A 21,497-nucleotide genomic window follows, 5' to 3' on the forward strand; every position below is an offset into this window, starting at 1 on the left:
TTTTTTTATTCCGGCAACGGAACTGCCTGCTGCATACGGCAAGCCGTGTACAAACAGTAAGCTTTTTTTTACGGATCCGTCTCATTCGGTATCATCCGCAATAACGGATCCGGTATTAAACAAAAATTCAAAGATCAAAAGAGAAACCTGCTCCTCCTATATCCCGGCGCATGCGCAGACCGGAAAACCGGATCCAGCGACGCGGCAATTTCCGGAACACTTGGTACCGGATCCGGCATTAATACATCTCTATGGAAATTAATGCCGGATCCGGCAAGTGCGGTATTGTTCTGGGATTTTGGCCGGAAAAAATACCACAGCTGCCATCTCTGAATGGACATTCCAGAATGTCCATTCGGAGAGAAATATCCACCCATAGGACGTTTATATCCTATGGGCGGATGTGAAGTGGTTAATAAAATAATAGAAAATAAAAATAAAATAATTATAAAATTATAAAAAAATTACAATAAAAGGAAAAAGTGCAAAATTTACAAAGGTAACAGTGTCCCCCAAGGTCTTTTTATGACCTCTTGGGGGACATATTATGTAGTAGAAATATATAAAAAATTAAGTTAAAAAAAAAATACATAAAATAAAAAACACCCACACCAATCAAAGCCGTCACCATTACTGCCCCATTCACGTGAAACTTTTCATATTATATAACAAAACGGCCTACACAAAATAGGGAACTAATTATAATAATTTATTTTGGTGTCAGTTTGCATATTTAAAGAATAAGGAGCTATAGTTTGAAAAAAATATACTTTTTAAAAACGTTTTGTACAGTTTCCCCTAAATAAAAATTGTTGCAAAAATTATTTTGGTAGTCCAACAAATAAGATAGTTACAACCATTTGAACCACCACGCGCGCTAAATCACAAAAAAGTATCTGGTCATTAAGGCCTTTTCGGGACTGGTCATTCAAGCGTTAACCAATAGGCGCCTTCCCCACCAGCAAGGTAATGTGCTTACTGGTTACTGCAGGGCGCCTATAACTGCAGTGAAGGAAAACGCTGAGGCAGGATGGAAGGAAATGTCGGCACTTTTCTGGTAAAATATATTTTTAACAAGTTCCTGCAGCATGGCCTCTGAAATAGAAGATTCATACTTACCTGCTCCACTCCCCTCTGGTCCTCTGCGCTGCCCCCGCTGCCTCCATCTTCTGGATCCTGCTCTGTTTACACCTGGCAGTGCATGGCCATGGTCACTTGCACGGCTCCAGTCAATGACTGGCTTCAGCAGTGACACGCTGCTTGTGGCCACATCACCGCCTAAGCCAGTCATTGTCTGGAGTGGTGTATGACCATGTCCATGCACTGCCAGGTGTAAACAGCGGGAGCGGTGGGGAGCAGGTAAGTATAACTCTTCGGTTTCAGGGGCTATGCTGCAGCACGATATTTGGGACAATGACTGGGATCTAGTGTTCATAGGAGCGCTCATATCTTATATCTGGCCGGTATAATCGTGCAGCTGATCAGTCGATAAACAAGGAATTGCTCATTTTATCAGGATGAAAGATGTCCGATTATCCGCAGCACATCTCCCTGTGTAATCTAAATGAAGGCGGCGATCACTCCTCCCCAGTCACTTTGCACTGGCTTGTGTAATAGGCAGATGAGCGGCGATCAACATTTTTTGTTTTTGCGGCCCCTTGAAATAGAGCGACGTGACAATGCGGCCCCCAGACCAAAAAAGGTTGTGCACCCCTGCTGTAGATGCATGTCATTTTGTTTCGTGATGCAGCCAGTCGAGCTGCAGTGCGAGAAGAATTGACTCCAGAGGGTCTTAATGCATCATATGAACTGTAATTACTGTCTGCTGGGGACATTAATGAGGTGTAAAGTTCATCTTTTAGGTCCGTGTAACATTTCTTCATTTCATTTATTATACTGCAGCATATTATCTAGATTACAACAAAGTGATCTGTACATTGAGCTGTATAGGAAAAATTCACATTTTTCGCTATTTTAAATTTTTTATTTTTGTAAAATGAACTGAAAGAGACAGTTTAGGATACTTTCACACTAGTGGCAGGACGGATCAGACAGGCTGTTCACCCTGTCGGATCTGTCCTGCTGCTATTTCGCCGTGCCGCCGCTCCGGCGCAGCACGGCAGTGCACGGTGAGAGGCCGCCGGACTAAAAAGTCGGACATGCAGGACTTTTAGTCCGGCGGCCTCTCGACGTGCGCTGCCGTGCTGCGCCGGAGCTCCGCCCCCGTCCCCATTGTAGTCAATGGGGGGCGGAGCGGTAGTCCGGCGGCACGGCAAAATAGCGGCAGGACGGATCCAACAGGGTGAACAGCCTGTCGGATCCGTCCTGCCGCTAGTGTGAAAGTACTCTTACTAGTTTAGATTAATAGTTTCAGCAAATAATGGCAATTCCTTGCTTAATGAAATGCTATCCAATATCCCTATATGCTTTACGTATCAAGTCCTCACAGCTCTCAAGATCTCTGCTCGCTGCCATCCAGTAGGACCCTTCATTGCATACTTCCAGCGGGTACAAATCTGTCCTGGTCATTTCATAGACACACAGGTGCCCGACTCATTACAATACAGCTTTTACTTGTGTGTCCATCACATGACCAGGACAGATTTATACCCGCTGGAAGTTTGAAGGTTTCTACTGGATGACTGCAAGCAGAGATCTGGAAATCTGTGAGGAATGAATACCAAATGTATATTGACATTTTTTTAAAACTTTATTTACATAATATTTTAATTTACTCATACACCTTTGTTTCAAATGTTGTCATATTCCGGCACTCCCAGAATGACAGGTATTCACAGTATAGGTGATACCTGTCTGATCAGAGGGGGACCCTCATTGATCAGAAGAAAGGGGGTCTCGGTTCACCGTTTGAATGGAGCAGCAGTTGAGTATGGGTGCTGCTGCCCCATTCAAACTCTTTAGGACTGCCAGAGATAATGGAGCACTTTACTCGGCTTGAACGGAATGACAGTGCTCATGCTCGACCGCCCGACCGTTCCCTCTGCAGCTGGACCGCTAGCGATCAGACACATTGTATAACCTATCCTGTGAATATTGTAGCCGATAAGTAGTCTTTCTTGGATTATCCCTTTAAGTTCATAGTAAGGCCTTACTGGATCTCTTTCCCTTCTACGGTATTCTATTGAGTGCGTTATTCTTGCTCTCTTCACCTGCGCTCTGCCTTTTCACACACTTTAAACAGCCGCTGCTCACTTCTCTCCTATGTGAATTCCTGTACAGAGTTGGTCGGCCGGGGTCCCCAGAGCTCTGGCCCCCCGTGTCCCCCTACGAGCAGATTCCAGCACTGTATCAATCTTGTTTAATAGAGTGAAAGGGTTATTGGCGGGTGGCAGGTCTCCGGGAGCGGGTGTGAGATGGATGGCTTGTCTCCCCCCGCCGGGCCTCGCTGATGTACAATGAAATATTTATGATTTATTCCGGCTAATAAACTGAGATGAAGAGTGTGATGTATGCGAGCAGATGGAGGACTATTGATGCGGCTCCTTATGTGTGTGAGAGGGGAGGGGGGTGAATCGTGGGGGGATACCACACACTCGAGATAGACACAGTCCCCACTGTGAAGACACAGAGGGCGAGAACCCCCTTAGTGTATTCCCGAATTAAAGAGAGAAAAAAAAATTGTCTATCACCAATCGGTGAATTAAAAAAGGAAAACAAAAACACGGAAACCAGATATGTTCTTATACAATGCATCAGTAAAGTACACCTGGGTGTAGGGTAAATAATTCATAATTCCAGAAAATGCTGCATCATTACGGTTGTCATCATTGATAGCAATAATTCTTACCATTTTTTTTTTTTTATAGTTGCTGCACTTTTTGGTGCTTTTATAGGATTTTTAACTTGGGATAGTTTCTGTTTACATCCACGAGAATTGCAGAATGAGAAATCCAGTCACAGTCATCATCTGGGATGCAATGAACTCTGTACAGGGCAGAGACAACGTTAGGGTACATGCACACGACCGCACCGCGTTTTGCGGTCCACAAATTGCAGATCCACAAAACAAGGATGCTGCTTATGTGCAGAACGGGCTGCCCATTATAGAAAGGCCTATTCTCGTCCACAAAATGGAAAAGAATAGGACATGTTCTATCTTTTTTTGCGGGGGGCCACGGAACGGAGCAACGGATGGGGACAACACACGAAGTGCTGTCCGCATCTTTTGTGGCCCCTTCAAGTGAATGGCTCCGCATCTGAGCCACAAAAAATGCGGCTCAGATGTGGACCCAACCAACAGTCGTGTACTTGAGGCCTTCACTATTCCTGCCTGGAATGCTAATGAATAGCATCGGTACAGGGAGGAGGAGACTGCCCTGTTTATCAATGGGCGTCTCCTTCTCCCCGGCTGTGACGTTCTCCGCTGCGATTGGACAGCACCACAGCCAGGCAGAAGGAGACGCCCATTGAGAAACAGGGCAGTCTCCTCCTCCCTGTACCGATGCTATTCATTAGCATTCCAGGCAGGAATAGTGAACGGGGGGCAAACGGAGCGGTGCCCAGACAAATTAGTAAGCAATATTACATCCCTGCACTATGCCATACATAACCTGCTAGTTATTTCATAATGTCTGGACCCATGAAAGGTCCTCTTTAAGTGGAGACTGTCAGTAGTGTTGACCATGCAAACCTATTGGCAGCACCAGGTAGGGGCTGGGGAGAGCAGGACATACATACGTTTTGTGGAGCTTTTATTATCAGTATTGTGAATATGAAGTTTTAGTCTGCCAGATTCTGCCCCTGCAAGTGTCCTGGAGGCGGAGCTTCACTGTTAAGTGCTCTCTGCACAGAGCTGCTTCACAGCCCCGCCCCTCTGTGCTGATTGACAGCTCTAGTATCTAATCAGGAGAGCAGGGAGGAGGGGCTGGGAAGCTTCCCAGAAAGAGACCCCCCTCTAGATGACTCCTTGCACAGCGCCCATTGTAAGTCTGTGCAATGCATGGACGTGATGAGTGCTCCAAAGTGACTGGTAAAGGGGGAGACCCCCTTCAGTTGTTTCAGGAACCCCTAATGTTGTCTAACCAGGAACTTCCTTTAATATTCATGTTGGCAGTAGACCATGGCCATCCAGTGTTGCCAATGACTTCCAGCGTGTGAATGAGCAGAAATGTGGCACATTTATCTATCCGTTGTGCCATGGGGATATGGCCAAATTGTTGCAGTATTGAAACATACAAGGGCAATAACGGCGGGATGGATTTTTTATGTAACTGGAAATCAATCGCTACAAAATGGTCCTCGGTTCAGTTATGAGACATAACCTGATACCTCCTTGTCCACAGCAGCACATTTGGCAATTTTGTCTCGTCTCTATGGATGGGTCTTCATCAGCGAGGCTCGTGGGGACATGTTAATTTTCACCCTTTTTTTTTTTTATTTTTTTATTTTTTTTATAGTTTCCAACAATGCCACTCAATCTATGTGATTTAATGGGGTTGTCGTGGATTAGAAAAGCATAGCCTCTTTCTTCCAGAAAATGTGCCACACCTCTCCCTGTCTGGTATTGCACGGATCTATCAATTCTGTTCAGGCTACATCTGCCATAAAGAGGTATTCTGGTATGTACAAGCTATCCCCTATCCGATTGGTGGTGGTCTAACCGCTGGGACCTCCACCAATCACGAGAACAAGGGCCCCATGCCCCCTACAGGCCCCTTGCTCCTCCCCTAAAATGACTGGAGTGGCCAAGCGTGTAGCCACTCCATTCATTTCTATAGGAGTTATGGAGATAGATGAGCGCTGTACTCGGCTATCTCCGGAAGTCCCATAGAGATGAATGGAGCAACCGCCCACTCCGGTCATTTTAGGGGAGCAGCAAGGGGCCTGCAGATAGTACAGGGCCCCCCGTTCTCGTGATCAGTAGGATCCCCACCGATCTGATAGCTATCCCATATTCTGTGGATAGAGGATAACGTGTACCTTCTGGAATACCCCTTTAAGGTCTGACAAAGTTCCTTTTTCATTTTTTAAAGGGGTTGTCCAAGTGTTTAATACTGATGACCCACCCTCAGGATAGGACGTCAGTATCTGATCAGTGGGGGTCCGACACCCGGTATCTCCACTGATCAGCTGTTTGAAGGGGCTGCGGCCTGCTCTCAGCTTACCAAGCACAGCACTGTATTATGGTGACTGTGTTTGGTAGCCCCATTCACTTGAATGGGGCTGAGCTGTGTGTAGGCCATGTGACCGGTGAGCGTGATGTCACTGACCTAGGCAGGCGGACCCCACCGATCAGATACTCATGACAACCCGTTTAAGGTGCCACCAACAACCTGAATCAAATATCATCTAAACCATATAAACGATGCTGCTGATAAATGACCCCTCTGAACTATTCTGTCGATTCCCATTCATTTACTTGTAAACAACATAAAGTTATGTTCATTTTGTGCTCAAGTCTTCTCTGTGCCCGTGGTGTCAGTCAGTAACATGCCATTGGACTCACCGCTCGTTTCCCATCTATTCTTCATATCTCTGTCCAGTGTTTTCTGCTCAAACTACAGTTAGGGTCCATTCACACGTCTGCAAAATGAGTCCGGATCCGTTCCGCAACGTTGCAGAACAGATCCGGACTCCTTCATTTTCAATAGGGCCGCAAAAGATGCGGACAGCACACCGTGTTCTGTCCGCATCCGCACTTCCATTCCGCATCTGCACTTCCGTTCCGCAAAAAAATAGAACATGTCCTATTCTTGTCTGCAGACACGGACAAGAAAAGGCATTTCTATTTAAAGTGCCGGCCATGTGTGGTCCGCAAAATGCGTAAACGCACATGGCTGGTGTCCGTGTTTTGCGGATCCGCAGTTTGCGGACCGCAAAACACTTGCGGACGTGTAAATGGGCCCTAAATCAGATTTTTTTTTTCTCCAGATCCATTCCAGCGGCTGCATCACCAGTCCCCAGTTACACGGACTACTCCGGGAAATAGATGATGTGAAAGTCTCTTAATTCATTCTGAACCCCCTCCCTCCCTGCTGCCCTGGGGAGGACTGCTGTGTTTACTGCCTCAGAGACCTCATTCTGGAGGCTGGGGATAGATTATCTCAATGCCTTTTACAGGCTGGGATGGATAGTCGTGTACATTACAGGGTAGACTGGAAGCAATTGCTGTAAACTGGAAAGCCGGGCACAAATGTCACTTGGTAGCACATACAGAGACGGATACCAGCGTATTGTAGGAAAGCGCAAGGGGCCGTCATTGACGGAGGGTATGTGTCACCAGGCCTCGGTGAGGTAAGAGCCGGTAATTTTAAGTGTCAGTCAGCTAGAGCTGACTGACACTATTGGTTATTTAGTGTGGCTGTAAAGCTGATCCGGGCCGGCTCTTACTGGGAGCAGCCAAAATGCAGAGTGGGTGGCTGTTCCCCATGTTCCAGGCCGGGTTTTGAATAGGGATATAAAACCCAGCCAGCAATCTCAGCTGGGTGTGGATTATCCTCCATTTCACAGTGAATCTGTGGGGTCTCTGTGGTTTGAGATCTACATGATGTGTGCCGTACTAAAGGACTGAGAGCTGCTTTGCTGGGAAGCAGGCCCTAAAGCCTGTTGGGGACTGCTACTGCCAAAACCGCTGACAAGGTGAATGCTTTTTGTTCTGTGGACTTGCCATGGTGTGAATGAGCACCAAGACGACGAACTGTCATTTTTGTTTATGTGTGAATAAACACTGCACTGTTTAAGTCAAAGACTTTGTTTTTGCCTATGTACTGCATCCGCTAACCTGCCTACCAGAGCGAATCCCCACAATGAATAAAAATGAGTTTCTGTCCATCTGTCTGTCTGTTCTTTATGTGCGACCAAACAACTGGACTGATCTTCACCAAATTTGGCACACAGGTACATCAGGTGTCCGGGAGGGTTTTAGACCGGGTCTCGGCTCTCTAGGACGTACAGTTCTTGAGCTATTCCCAAAAAATGACCTGCATTAGCCAATAGAAGCCTGCAAGTCTTTCACTCATATCCCAACTGCCATACACACAGTCACATGTCCCTTATCAGCCAATAGAAGCTCACAGGCCCTTAGTCTCCACATACACACAGTTTTACTTCAGGTTTTCATAACAACCCAGCCATTTTTCTTCACTGCTGTAGGTCAGCTTTAGGCTAGAACTACACGACGACAATAAGTCGCACGACACATAGGGCACAACTACACTGCTACATGCGTCCATCTTGGATGGATTTTTGGCGACTGTCGTGTCGCAGCGCAACACCATAGCCTATCATTATAAATATTGTTGTACGACAAAATGTTGTGCGACACATGTCGTCATGTAGCTCTAGCCTTAAAGGGGCAGGGAGCTGTGGAGGTCACTGTTAAAGGGGTGGGCACTGTGGATGTTACTGTTAAGGGGGCAGGCCGCTGTAGAGGTCACTGTTAAAGGGGCGGGCAATGTGGAGATCACTATTAAGGGGGCAGGGGCCACTATTAAAGGGGCAGCTGCTGTGGAGGTCACTGTTAAGTCAGCAGGGTACTGTGAGGTCACTGTTAAGGGAGCGGGGTACTGTGAGGTCACTGTTAAGGGAGCGGGGTACTGTGGAGGTCACTGTTAAGGGAACGGGTGCTGTGGAGGTCTCTTTTAAGGAGCAGAGAACAGTTGAGGTCACAGATAAGGGGACAGTCCCCTATGGAGGTCCGTGTTAAGAGGCAGGGTGCTGTATAGGTCACTGTTAAGGGGGCGTGCCCCTGAGGAGGTCAATGTCATGGGAGTGGGGTGCTGTGAAACTCACTGTTAAAGGGGCGGGCAGCTGTGAAGGTCAAAGTTAAGGGGATGGGCTGCTGTGGAGGTCCCATTTTAAGGAGGCGGCGCACTGTGGGGGGTCAGTAATAAGGAGTGAGGCACTGTGGAGTTCACTGTTAAGGGTCGGGGTACTGTAGCAGTCACTCTTATGGGGGATATTGTCGATATCTTTTAACGACACACAGAAACATTACATGAAAAATACCCGTGGGAAGCCGGGTCCTTCTGCTAGTATATATATATATTTTAAAGAATTTCTTCAGTTCCCATGTCAATATATATAAAAATAAAGTCCTGCAGTTTTCGCACTGGCCCTAAGCCATATAACACCTATATACTGTATGTAACAGAATCCACCATTCACATTAGGTGGCGTCAGAGCTTATCTACTCCCTTACCTGCACAATGACCTCTGCACAGGTCACAGAGCATGCCTAGAAAACTCTCCCATAGGAGTCAATGAGCCTGCTCTAGTCTGTTGTTTCTGTGGCCTGTGGTGGCTGCTGTAAAGCATAACTCTAAATGCTGCTCAGACAAGATGGCCACCCCCATATACATGTCCAGAAAATAAAATTAAAATCTACAATCAGAATCATAATAAACCAGATTAGAACTAACAATGTGTGTCACCATCTGGTTTTAATTGACTTAAAGAAGTCCTTTCACCCCTCATGACATTTCTGTTTTAATAGCTTCATGCATTCCCCACGTAGCAACAGTTCTGGAGCATCTGTTCTTATGACTCTGTGTTGTGCCGTTCCTTTATTATTTCTACTAGAAGTTATGAATGAATTGCTAGCAGTCTGCAGTAAGGGTACAGAGGGGAGGTAACCAGTTGGGGGGTGTACCTGCACAGTCTGAAAATGGCAGCACTGATTCATAACTTCTAGTGCAAATAATAAAGGAACGGCACAACATAGAGCCATAAGCACTAGAAGTTATGAATGAATTGCTAGCAGTCTGCAGTAAGGGTACAGAGGGGCGGCAACCAGTTGGGGGTGTGTCCCTGCACAGACTCGCTCTATCCAATCAGTGCTGCCATTTTCAGACTGTGCAGGTACACGCCCCCAACTGGTTACCTCCCTCTGTACCCTTACTGAAGGCTAATGGCAATTCATTCATAACTTCTAGTAGAAATAATAAAGGCACAACATAGAGACTATTAAAACAAGCATGTCGGGAACGGTGAAAGGTCCTCTTTAAGTTGATGTAGTTGCTTTTTGTATGGGCCTCTAAGAAACTTGTCAGTATTGTTTAAAGTGGTTGTTCAGCTTTAGGCTCCATTCACACATCTGCAATTCCGCTCCTCATTTTGCGGAACGGAATTGCGGACCCATTAATTTCTATGGGGCGCACGATGTGCGGCCTGGATCCGGAGTTGCAGACCCGCACTTCCAGGTCCGCAATTCCGATCCCGAAAAAAATAGAACATGCGGACAAAAATAGGCATATTCTATTAGTGCCGGCAATGTGCGGTCCGCAAAATGCGCAACGCACATTGCCGCTGTCCGTGTTTTGCGGATCCACAAAACACGCACGGATGTGTGAATGGACCCATATAACGTTTTTTAAATTTGGCCATATCTGCTCTGTAATAAAAAAATAAAAAATGCGCTCACCTGCACCCTGCCGCTGTGTTCCAATGCAGAGGGTCCAATCAGCACTCCTTCCGATCCACGGCCTGTACACTTCTGGATGGGGTCACATGCTGCACGGAGGCTGGACAGCCCTGTTAATGTGTAGTATTAGAAAACCCATTTTCAAATGCACCGTTCAGGGCCCTCATATATTAGCCAGAGTGGTTACAAGGAGTGTTTTTTTTTTTTCGGAAGACCTGTTCTGTCCTGCATTAAGTCTCATGCACACGACTGTTTTGCAGATCCTCAAAATACGGATACCAGCCGCGTGCTTTCCTCAATTTCTGCTGGCCCCATTGTCAAAATGCCTATTCTTGCCTTTGTAACAGGTGTAAGAACATAGTAGAATAGGACATGTTCTATTTTATTGTGAGACGGACATTCAGACATATGGGTTCGGGCAGCACACCGTGTGCTGTCCGCACTTTTTGGCAGTTTACACCAGTTTAACATATTTCATCTGCATTCACTCTTTTAGTGTTTTTATTTTTTATTTTTTCTGTCCTCCCTGGTGAATTCACCATTTTGGAGAGGAATGATCTTGATCAGGAGCTATGGAGGGGAATTTATCATAAACCGGCGTATTACCTGCGCTGTTGGAGGATGCCCCTAATTTATGACGAGGCGCATCCTCCTTCATCTTTTGACATAAAAGAAGATAAATTTGCAGGGGCTGCGCCGCGGATTCTTTTTGGTAGCGTAGTGAGGGCGGCATAGAATGGCGACATAGGCGCATAGGGTGACATAGGCGCAATGGCGTTTAAAAAGTTGCAGACACTAGGTTTGCAACTGTTTTTACGCCAGAAAACTGGCTTAAAGGGAACCTGTCACCTGCATTTTGGGTATAGAGCTGAGGACATGGGCTGCTAGATCGCCGCTAGCACATCCGCAATATCCAGTCCCCATAGCTCTCTGTGCTTTTAGTGTGTCAAAAAAACGATTTTATAGATATGTAATTGAGGCTACTAACGTTTCCGAAGCCCAGCCACGCTCACTGTGAAGGAGCCCAGCACTGCCCCGCATACTCCGAATCTCCTCCATGCTCCCCGACGTCACAAAGCTAGAGCGCCGTAATCTCGCAATGTGCAAGCTAGTGCATGCACAGTGTCGGCATAGTGTTCCTTCCCTGTGCTGGCATCAGCCTCAGGGAACGAACTGCGCATGACGTCGGGGAGCAAGTAAGAGATTTGGAAGATGCGGGCGGTGCTGGGCTCCTTCACAGTGGGCGTGGCTGGGTTCAGAGTCAGAACGCTGGACTCATCTCTCAAGCATGGAGGAGACAGGACTCATCTAAGGTTCATTTACATATCTATAAAATCGTTTTTTTGACACAATGCACACAGAGCTATGGGGACTGGATATTGCGGATGTGCTAGCGGCGATCTAGCAGCCCATGTCCTCAGCTCTATACCCAAAATCCAGGTGACAGGTTCCCTTTAAGGGGAATGATAAATTCCCGCCTATATTTCTCAAGGCCCCCATACACATCTAATTATCATTGGTTGATACCGCTGATCTATTACGCATGGGGTCCACCCATAGCTGGTCAAACAGCTGTTGAAGGTGTATGGACACCTTTAGGCCCCTTTCAGATGAGTGAGTTCCATGCTCTGGACTTGCAGCATGAGTATGAGACAGCTCCCGTCCTGACCTTCCAGCACTAATGGGGTCGCATAGCATTATATTGATTTCTGATGCTATGTGACCCTTAGGGAGTTTTCCGCGCGGGTGCAATGCGTGAGGTGAACGCATTGCACCCACACTGAATCCGGACCCATTCATTACTATGGGGCTGTGCACATGAGCGGTGATTTTCACGCATCACTTGTGCGTTGCGTGAAAATCGCTGCATGTTCTATATTGTGCATTTTTCACGCAACGCAGGCCCCTTAGAAGTGAATGGGGCTGCGTGAAAATCGCAAGCAAGTGCGGATGCGGTGCGATTTTCACACATGGTTGCTAGGTGACGATCGGGATGGGGACCCAATCTTTATTATTTTCCCTTATAACATGGTTATAAGGGAAAATAATAGCATTCTTAATACAGAAATGCTTAGTAAAATAGGGATGGAGGGGTTAAAAAATATAAAATTAAAATTAAACTCACCTCATCCTCTTGTTCGCGCAGCTCGACTTCTGTTCATTCTTCTTCTTTAATGACCTGGGAGGAAAAGGACCTTTGGTGACGTCACTGCACTCATCACATGGTCCATCACATGATCCATCACCATGGTGAAGAAGTCCGGGTTCGGGTCTGGGTACCAAACATGCCGATTTTCTTCTCACGCGCGTGCAAAATTCATTAAAACGCTTTGCACTCGTGCGGAAAAATCGTGCATTTTCCAGTGACGCACCCGCATCCTATTCGGCTTTCACACGCGACACCCGTGTGAAAGTGGCTATAGAGTTCTGGAATGTATTGGATAACACTGACATAATGCTGTCAATATACATTTCAGAACTGTAAGGCCTTTTTCACACGGGCGTCATGGATAAGATGCGGGTGCGTCGCGGGAAAATGCACGATTTTTCTGCGCGAGTGCAAAACATTTTAATGCGTTTTGCACGCGCGTGAGAAAAGTCGGCATGTTTGGTACCCAAACCCGAACTTCTTCACAGAAGTTCGGGTTTGGGTTAGGTGTTGTGTAGATTGTATTATTTTCCCTTATAACATGGTTATAAGGGAAAATAATAGCATTCTTAATACAGAATGCAAAGTACAATAGCGCTGGAGGGGTTATAAAATAAATAAATTTCACTCACCTTAATCCACTTGTTCGCGCAGCCCGGCTTCTCTTCTTTCTTCAGGACCTGTTAAAGGACCTTTGATGACATCACTGCACTCATCACATGGTCCATCACATGATCCATCAACATGGTGATGGATCATGTGACGGACCATGTGATGAGCGCAGTGACGTCACCACATGTCCTTTTCCTACTGCACAGCAAAGATGAAGACAGAAGAGATGCCGGCTGCGCGAACGAGTGGTTTAAGGCGAGTTAAATTATTATTATTTTTTTAAACTCTCCAGCCCTATTTTACTTTGCATTCTGTATTAAGAATGCTATTATTTTCCCTTATAACCATACTTACGCTACGAGTCTGGAGTGTGGAACTCCCTCGTCTGAAAAGGGCCTTAACCTGATAGCTAGGGTTAGTCAGCGGTATTGAATGGGGCGGTCACATAATGATCTCTCCAAAATGGTCTTTCATAGCTAGGAAGGTGGTTGTCATTATATAAACAGGATATTTATTTACTTATTGCCAGCTGATGTCATCTGTGCATATAGTAACAACACAGTACACAAAGACATCGGCAGCGGTGCAGATGGTGTCATCTGTCACTGGTACGGTTATTTTACCAGTGTGTGCCATGGTAGCAGTGAGGGTGACACTATCTGTCCTGGTACAATAAAGGATATCTACAATAGTAGCTGTGCCAGGAAGTCCTAAACCCGTACCGTAGCTGTGCAAGGGGTTAGTGTGTATACTGGAGATACCGCCTTACACTGGTACAGTAGCTGTTCATGCGACTCAGACATCATTTAAAACTATAGCCACCCATTCATAGTTTATGATCTAGCCGTGCATGTCCGCACCTCTATCGGGTAAAAAGAGGTGACAGAATCCCTTTAAGAGAGAGCAGATGCTTTATTTTGTCAGATTGCAGGTGTAATCCCTTTTTGAATACAGTCTGTAATTTATACGTTTGTATGTGTTTCTTCTCAGGTGACACGGCCGTCTATAAGGATAATTCTTACTGGATTCTTGGCCGAACCTCCGTAGACATCATAAAGAGTGGAGGGTATAAGATCAGCGCCTTAGAAGTAGAACGCCACCTCTTGGCTCATCCTAGCATTGCAGGTGTGTAAACTATGCCTAGTAGTTTCTGGTATTCTCATCTCAAACATTCACGGCAGATCCATTGATGTGTGATAGATGTGACTCACACCGATGGGACCATTGCCGATCTCCACCTCTGACATTGTCCTGCCTGGATGCAATAGCAAGAGGAGGTTGACACGTTTTCAGCTCTGACAAGGTGGAAACTTTTAAGCTCATTCTACTACGTTGTAACTCCCATTCCTTTGTGTGGGAACTACAGAAATAGTGGCATAGCCTGCACAGCAAGATAAATAGCATGACATAGCCTGCTTGGCTACAGAATTAGCATAACCTGCTCAGCTACAGAAGTAGAGGAGCATAGCCTGCTCGGCTACAGAAATTGCATATCATAGTCTGCTCAGCTACAGAAGTAGAGGAGCATAGCCTGCTTGGCTACAGAAATTGCATATCATAGCCTGCCCAACTATAAAAGTAGCTATTTCCATAGTCCTGACCACCTCTGGCCGATGCATCCAGGCAGAACGGGGACAGGGGAGCCCCTCACGATACAGGAATACCTCTTTACGGGAGTTCAGCAAACTTTTTAAAATGAAATTTCCTTCTTCTGTTCCTAGATGTGGCTGTGATCGGAGCTCCAGATTCAACATGGGGGCAGCGTGTATCAGCCATTGTGAAACTACGGGATGGGCATACACTGTCCTTGAAGAAACTGAAGGAATGGGGAAGGTGAGTAGATAATGAGGTGGGGAAGAAGGTGTGATATTTAAAGGGATGTGTTCTTTTCTGCCAATTCCTTATATTGTTTCATTGGCGTTCCTATAAATCCTCATTGGTGACTGGTAAAAAGCATTATTGCTATTACATTCACTGTATGAAAAGACTCGTGGAACAAATATTCGCCAAACACCTCAACATCTTTTCATTGTGGCTGCATCTTTTGTTCTATTAACCACAGATCGGGAAGGGATAAAATGATTTGAAACTTATGCTTATTTTCTAGGTAATCTCATTTTCTTTATTGGGGACATTGCTCTGCAGAACCCATCTCGCTCTGTATTCTTTCAGTATCCCTGCTTGTTACTCCTGTCACTATCTATCCTAAGGGTACTTTCACACTTGCGTTGTTTGATTCCGGCAGGCAGTTCAGTTGCCTGAACTGCCTGCCTGATCGGAAAAAACGGTATGCAAATGCATGTCATTTGCAGACTGATCAGGATCCCGATCAGTGTGACAAATTCATTGCAATTCCGGATCTGTTTTTCTGGAAAAACGGATCCAGTATTTATTATTTTTCACATTTTTAAAGGTCTGCGCATGCACAGACCTGGAAATCGGATCTGTTTTACCGGAACACTTGATTTTACCGGATCTGGCATTAATACATTTCAATGGAAATTAATTCAGGCAAGTGTTCCAGAATTTTGCCTGGAGAAAATACCGCAGCATGCTGCGGTATTTTCTCCGTCCAAAAACCGTACAGTGACTGAACTGAAGACATCCTGATGCATCCTGAACGGATTGCTCTTCATTCAGAATGCATTAGGATAAAACTGATCAGTTTTTTTCCGGTATTGAGCTCCTAGGACGGAACTCAATACCGGAAAAGTTTAACGCAAGTGTGAAAGTACCCTTACACTGGTAAGGAGTCTTGTCAGTAATTGACCTTTACAAGTGCATTTAGCATCGTGCATAGAAACGAAAATGCAGAGTGCTAAGGTTATGTTCACATGGCGGAAAAAGTCTGCAGCGGATTAACATTTTTACATATCATTGAACTGCATTGATTAAGCACCTTTAATGGGGCTAATCAGAGTGTGGTCTCCGGCCGCGGTTTCCACCCAGAAACCACTTTAAGGGCTCATGTACACGACCGTTGTTTTTTTGCGGTCCGTTTTTCACGGATCCCTTGTTCCGTATCTGAGGTTTTTTTTTTTTTCTGATTTAAGTCCTCTTCCATTCCGTTATTCCACAAAACATATCGGTATGGTTTCCGTATGCGATCCGTTTTTTTGCGGATCGGAAACTGAAACAGTAACTTATTAATCACCAAACACATGAGCAATATGGGCTGGGCATAGCATTTCTACAGTATGGGTCCGCAAAATTCGGATGAAATACGGATGTGTTCCGTGTGCGTTCTGTATTTTTTGCGAACCCATTATCTTGAATAGGGCCTCGGACCGCGATTTGCGGACAATAATAGGACATGCACTACTTTTTTGCGGAACGGAAATACAGAAACGGAATGCACATGGAGTGCCTTACGTTGTTTTTACGGACCCATTGAAGTGAATGGTTCTGCATACGGTCCGCAAAAAAAACCTGAACGGAAGCGGACAGAAAATACGTTGGTGTGCATGAGCCCTAAGAATGGACATGTTAGTTGTCACCCCCCTGCAGCTTGCCTATAGTCTCAGCATCACAAAATACCAGCCATGTCCAATAGTGAATCTATGCATCAAGACGGATGAATTTGTGAACAGTTGAGCTCTTCATCTCCCAACCTCTGAAAGCTGCTGCACATCTCTCGTACATAATCTGTTTTGCGACCTTTGCGTTTTACCAGGTGCATTGCCTGAATGAGCAGTGGAATTGGGTGAAGTATACTTGGCATTAGACAAAATGTGATTTTGCTGAGACTTGTAGTCCTGCAGCAGCTGTTACCAGGGCCGTCTTTAATATTGATTGGACCCTGGGCAAGAATTTACTTGGGCCCCCTGGATCCCGCCATCCCACACCCTAGCATGCAATCACGCCCTCCATCACAACACACACACAAAAAATAATCCACACACCTTGTAGAGTAGTAAACTTTAATAATGATGCGTGGCCACTAGAGGCGTTTCCTTGGCAGAGACATGCTATAGACACCAGAACTACCACGTTTAGCTGTTGTAGTTCTGGTGACCATAGTGTCCCTTAATATAGAGGGAAAAAAAGAATCAGCACAAAAGTATCAAATAAAACAGCTGTATCATTATTCTAAAAATTTAAAAAGCACAACTTCTGACACAAATATATAGTATTTTGCAGATTACTTTTTTTTTTACAATGTGCAGATAGTACTGTACTACTAACCCCTCCATCCACCCCTAGATACAGGGTAATATAGCGCCCCATACCTCTTACATCCAGTGACGTCTCTTTGATGTAGATGATCTCTTTCCTCATCTTCTCCTTTCAGACCTTCAGACCAGACACCTTTTTTCAGCCATTTCTCGTCTCTGCAGTTTGACAAACAAAATCTTAGTTTACTACTTTTCCATCATCCTCCCATCTTCTGGACAAATCATCCTACCACCCCCAATACTGTGCCGCCGTGCTCCCCAATACTATACTGCAGAAACAGATAAACCCCCTGATAATAGTAGTACCATGCAGATATTGCCCTTCAATAATTATTGGCACACAGTGCCCTAAAATAACTGCGCCCAGCAAATAGTGCCCCTGACACTAATAGTGTAATCATAACGTCCCCAAAAAATAATTGTGGTAAGTTGACTGTGCCAAGGGGCCCCCACAGTAATAGTGCTCCCAAAAGTCCCACCAATAGGAATAATTCTCTGCTAGCGCACACATGGTAGTAATAGTGCTCCTACAGTGTCCCCAACATGCCCCCACTGTGCCCCAGAAGTAATAATGCTCCCATAGTGCCCATACTAGTAATCATGTTCCCCATAGACCCCCAGTAGTAATAAAACCCATCATAATGCCCCCCCAGGAGTAATAATTCTGCTTATAATGTGCCAGTGCAAAAAATACCCCCTTTTAATGTCCCTTTAGTGCCCCCATAATGTGCCAGTATAAAATACCCCTATATAGTGCCCCCAGTAAATGCCCCCATAGTGCTCCTCTCCCCCTTCTTCCTAGTGCCCCCATAATGTACCAGTATAAAATGCCCCATATATAGTGCCCCAGTAGATGCCCTCAGTGTCCCCCATAATTTGCAAGTATAAAATACCCCTTCTTAGTGCCCCCCATAGATGAGCCCATAGTACTCCTCTCCCCCTTCCCTATAGTACCCACCATAATGTACCCCAGTATAAAATACCCCTATACAGACCCCCCTATATAAAATATCCCTTCTTTGTGGCTTCAGTAGATGCCCCTATAGTGTCCCCAATAATGTGCCAGTAACAAGTGCCCCCATAGATGCCCCCAAATCATGTGCCAGTAACAAGTGCCCCCATAGATGCCCCCCAATCATTTGCCAGTAACAAGTACCCCATAGATGCCCCCAATCATGTGCCAATAACAAGTGTCCCCATAGATGCCCCCCCAATCATGTGCCAGTAACAAGTGCCCCATAGATTCCCCCCAATCATGTGCCAGTAACAAGTGCCCCATAGATGCCCCCAATCATGTGCCAGTAACAAGTACCCCATAGATGCCCCCCAATCATGTGCCAGTAACAAGTGCCCCCATAGATGCCCCTAATCATGTGCCAGTAACAAGTGCCCCATAGATGCCCCACAATCATGTGCCAGTAACAAGTGCCCCATAGATGCCCCCCAATCATGTGCCAGTAACAGGTGCCCCCATATCATGTGCCAGTAACAAGTACCCCATAGATGCCCCCTAATCATGTGCCAGTAACAAGTGCCCCATAGATGCCCCCTAATTATGTGCCAGTAACAAGTGCCTCCATAGATGCCCCCTAATCATGTGCCAGTAACAAGTGCCCCATAGATGCCCCACAATCATGTGCCAGTAACAAGTGCCCCATAGATGCCCCACAATCATGTGCCAGTAACAAGTGCCCCATAGATGCCCCCCAATCATGTGCCAGTAACAGGTGCCCCCATATCATGTGCCAGTAACAAGTACCCCATAGATGCCCCCCAATCATGTGCCAGTAACAAGTACCCCATAGATGCCCCCCAATCATGTGCCAGTAACAAGTGCCCCATAGATGCCCCCCAATCATGTGCCAGTAACAGGTGCCCCCATATCATGTGCCAGTAACAAGTACCCCATAGATGACCCCAATCATGTGCCAGTAACAGGTGCCCCATAGATGCCCCCCAATCATGTTCCAGTAACAGGTGCCCCCATACATGCCCCCCAATCATGTTCCAGTAACAGGTGCCCCCATACATGCCCCCCAATCATGTTCCAGTAACAGGTGCCCCCATACATGCCCCCCAATCATTTGCCAGTAACAGGTGCCCCCATAGATGCCCCCAAATCATGTGCCAGTAACAGGTATGCCCATAGATGCCCCCCAATCATGTGCCAGTAGTAGTACCATATAAAAATAATAAACACTTATACTTACCTCCATCAGGCTGGCAGCGATGCAATGCAGGACTCTTCCGGCCTGTGTTCCGCGATGTACGGCTCAGGTAGCGCGATGACATCATCGCGCCGCCTGCACTGCCCTCTGATAGGCCTATCAGAGGAACAGGGAAGGGAGGCGCCTCTCCCTCCCCTGCCCCGCAGCAGCACTTCCATCTGTATCGCTGTCCTGAGGACGGCGATACAGATGACTATGGAGATGAGCGCTGCCACAATGGAAGCGCTCATCTCTCTGTGCCCTGCTGCCACCCCCCACATCACCAGTGGCCAGCGGGGTTCAAGAGGCAGCTGCCCCTTTTGCCCCGCGTTAAAGACTGTTACTGTTTTGGGTGTTTCACTCATATGTTTCATTATGTCTCTTTTTTTTTACTTTTACATTAGCAGCTTTCTTGTGGCTTGCCATAGGTTTCCGGTATTTCTACAGACACGTCAGACCCAGCACATACGTGATTCATGTGTCTAAGCCCTGTTCTCTTCTCTTATTTAGGGCAGTCATGGCCCCGTACTGCATTCCTGCCGAGCTCATCCGGGTGGAAGAAATTCCCCGAAACCAGATGGGAAAAATCAATAAAAAACAACTGCTGGCTCTCTTCTATCCACAGTGAGAAGGGAGGGGGGATCAGAATATACCCGCCTGAACACACAGCGCACGCATCAAGTCTATCTGTCACACACTGATCACATCAAGGAAAGTATACATGGGTCTACAAAGAATACTGTAAAGACAGTATACAGATGGAGCAGAGCTGAACTTGCAATTCCACCACCTGCGCGGCGATAATATAAAACCATAGGCTTCTCCGCAATCCTTTGGAAACACCACTGGGAACATATCAAGATATCACCAAGAGCTGCGCCAAGTGACAGACTCAGCTCTGCTTTATCTGTACCTCCCAGACAAGATATTGAGTGCTGTACTTGTTCTCTTCTCTCAAGGAGCTGTGCTCTGCCACATTGCACTATCTTACTACTATGCTAGATAGAGCAGATATAAAACAAAGGCTGGAATGTCCCACTCATCGGAATTTCAGAAATCCGAAAATTGCACATTCTGCCGACACTAATCTATTTACATGTATGGAACAGATCAATTTCTGCATTCAGTCTGCCGCACATGAGCTTACCATCTGTTTTTTTTTTTTTTTCTTTGACCCAAATCACAGTATTGGATCTCCGTTATAATCACTGCGTGAATGTGACCTTTTAGGGGTTTGCACTGATTGCAAATTGAATTCAAGTAGTCTATAAAAAAATTTAATTCCTGGAAACCCATCTTTTATTTGAAAGTAAAAAATATAAAAAAATCTAAACACAATATACAACTTTTTTGCGATGTGGACCCTATTCAAGTGAATGGGTCTGTGATCCGCGTGCGGCTGCCCCATGGTCGTGCCCGTGAATTGCACGGGCATGGAGCTCTTACGTTCGTGGGCATGAGCCGTGAAAACAAATAGGAACCTAAAGAGCCAGGACAGGAAGTGGAATACATGGAGAGATTTCACCTAATTATATCCAGAAATTTATCCAGCTGGTTTTTATTACAAAAAAACAAACAAATGTCATAGAATATTCACTTATAGGTTGTAAGTATGTGATAAAAAAAAATTATGGAAGTGTCCCTTTAAGTAAGTATATTCAAAATTTTCTTTGGAAATTAAACTTTTTTTTTTTTTTAAATATCGCAGGGAAACAGCTTTTATAAATTATTTGGAAATTGTTTCATGTTTTTGACTCCCTTCCTATCATCACCTCATGCCTCTTTCACATGTCATTCGTGCCCATTGACGTTAATATATGTATTCGCACATACGGACCATGGGTTTAAGGATCCCTCATTTACATTGTAGCCTATGGGCCCATGAAAACCACAGACGCAACACAGATGCCATCCGTACTTGGTCCGTGAAAACCATGGACCATTGGTAGGAGATGCTTTGGAAATTTAGCCTA

The 21,497-nt window shown here is 45.8% G+C and overlaps 1 protein-coding gene across 3 annotated transcripts in view; it reads left to right on the forward strand.

The window, feature by feature from the left end:
* ACSF3 (acyl-CoA synthetase family member 3) overlaps positions 1 to 20,833 on the forward strand; it is a 55,836-nt gene extending 35,003 nt beyond the window's left edge. For all 3 annotated transcript variants that reach the window (XM_040410036.1, XM_040410037.1, XM_040410038.1), the window contains exons 8-10: positions 14,133 to 14,267; positions 14,864 to 14,975; positions 20,035 to 20,833. In XM_040410036.1, the coding sequence (XP_040265970.1) occupies positions 14,133 to 14,267; positions 14,864 to 14,975; positions 20,035 to 20,152 (365 nt within the window). In that variant the 3' untranslated portion in view covers positions 20,153 to 20,833. The remainder of the gene's footprint in view (positions 1 to 14,132; positions 14,268 to 14,863; positions 14,976 to 20,034) is intronic.
* Positions 20,834 to 21,497: the final 664 nt, after the last annotated feature.

Source organism: Bufo bufo, chromosome 10 (genome assembly GCF_905171765.1).
Source record: "Bufo bufo chromosome 10, aBufBuf1.1, whole genome shotgun sequence".
Classification (NCBI taxonomy): domain Eukaryota; kingdom Metazoa; phylum Chordata; class Amphibia; order Anura; family Bufonidae; genus Bufo; species Bufo bufo.